Source organism: Meleagris gallopavo, unplaced genomic scaffold, assembly GCF_000146605.3.
Source record: "Meleagris gallopavo isolate NT-WF06-2002-E0010 breed Aviagen turkey brand Nicholas breeding stock unplaced genomic scaffold, Turkey_5.1 ChrUn_random_7180001924688, whole genome shotgun sequence".
Taxonomy (NCBI): domain Eukaryota; kingdom Metazoa; phylum Chordata; class Aves; order Galliformes; family Phasianidae; genus Meleagris; species Meleagris gallopavo.
In genome coordinates this window covers 1-492 of record NW_011187149.1, presented here as the reverse complement: position 1 = coordinate 492, position 492 = coordinate 1, and the positions used below count along the sequence as shown (strand labels likewise).

Here is a 492-nt window from a genome sequence, read left to right as displayed (position 1 = left end):
ACTGCACTCATGTTCCCAGGCAGCATGGTCTGAGGCTGTTCCCTGCTTGCTTGTTTTCTGCCATGAAAAGAGGAGCCATGGCTGGTGAGCCCTTGGGCCATAGGTGACACAGAGACGTGAGGTCAGTGCGTGAGGCACCTTGCAGGGTGCAGGTGGTTGGTGTGAGGGTGTGGGCGCAGGCCCTTAGCAGGGGTAGCGGGCTCTGCCGCCGTTGAAGCAGCCCAGGCCTCCGAAGCCGAAGCCGCCGGAGGAGATGGCCACTCCCTGGGCGCTGAGGGCGCTGCCCACGGCAGCTGATGAGGAGGATCCGACGGCGGTGTTCTGGGGGAAGGAGCTGAGGATGGGTCCCGGCAGGGTGACCACCACGGTGGAGGGCTGGATGACGACCTGGGAGTCCTGGCACTGCCTGACACAGGGCTCGTTGCAGCTGTTAGCCAGCGGGGTGGGTCCGCAGGGGCGGCAGAGGTCGTAGCAGGACATGGCTGTGGGGTG

The 492-nt window shown here is 65.2% G+C and overlaps 1 protein-coding gene across 1 annotated transcript; it reads right to left on the bottom strand.

Moving 5' to 3' along the window:
• Positions 1 to 7: 7 nt before the first annotated feature.
• On the bottom strand, positions 8 to 486 carry LOC100550472 (feather keratin 1-like). Its single transcript, XM_010727638.2, has one exon. It carries the CDS (start codon positions 478 to 480, stop codon positions 184 to 186), a length of 297 nt encoding a protein of 98 aa, XP_010725940.1. The 5' UTR covers positions 481 to 486; the 3' UTR covers positions 8 to 183.
• Between the last annotated feature and the right edge of the window lie 6 nt (positions 487 to 492).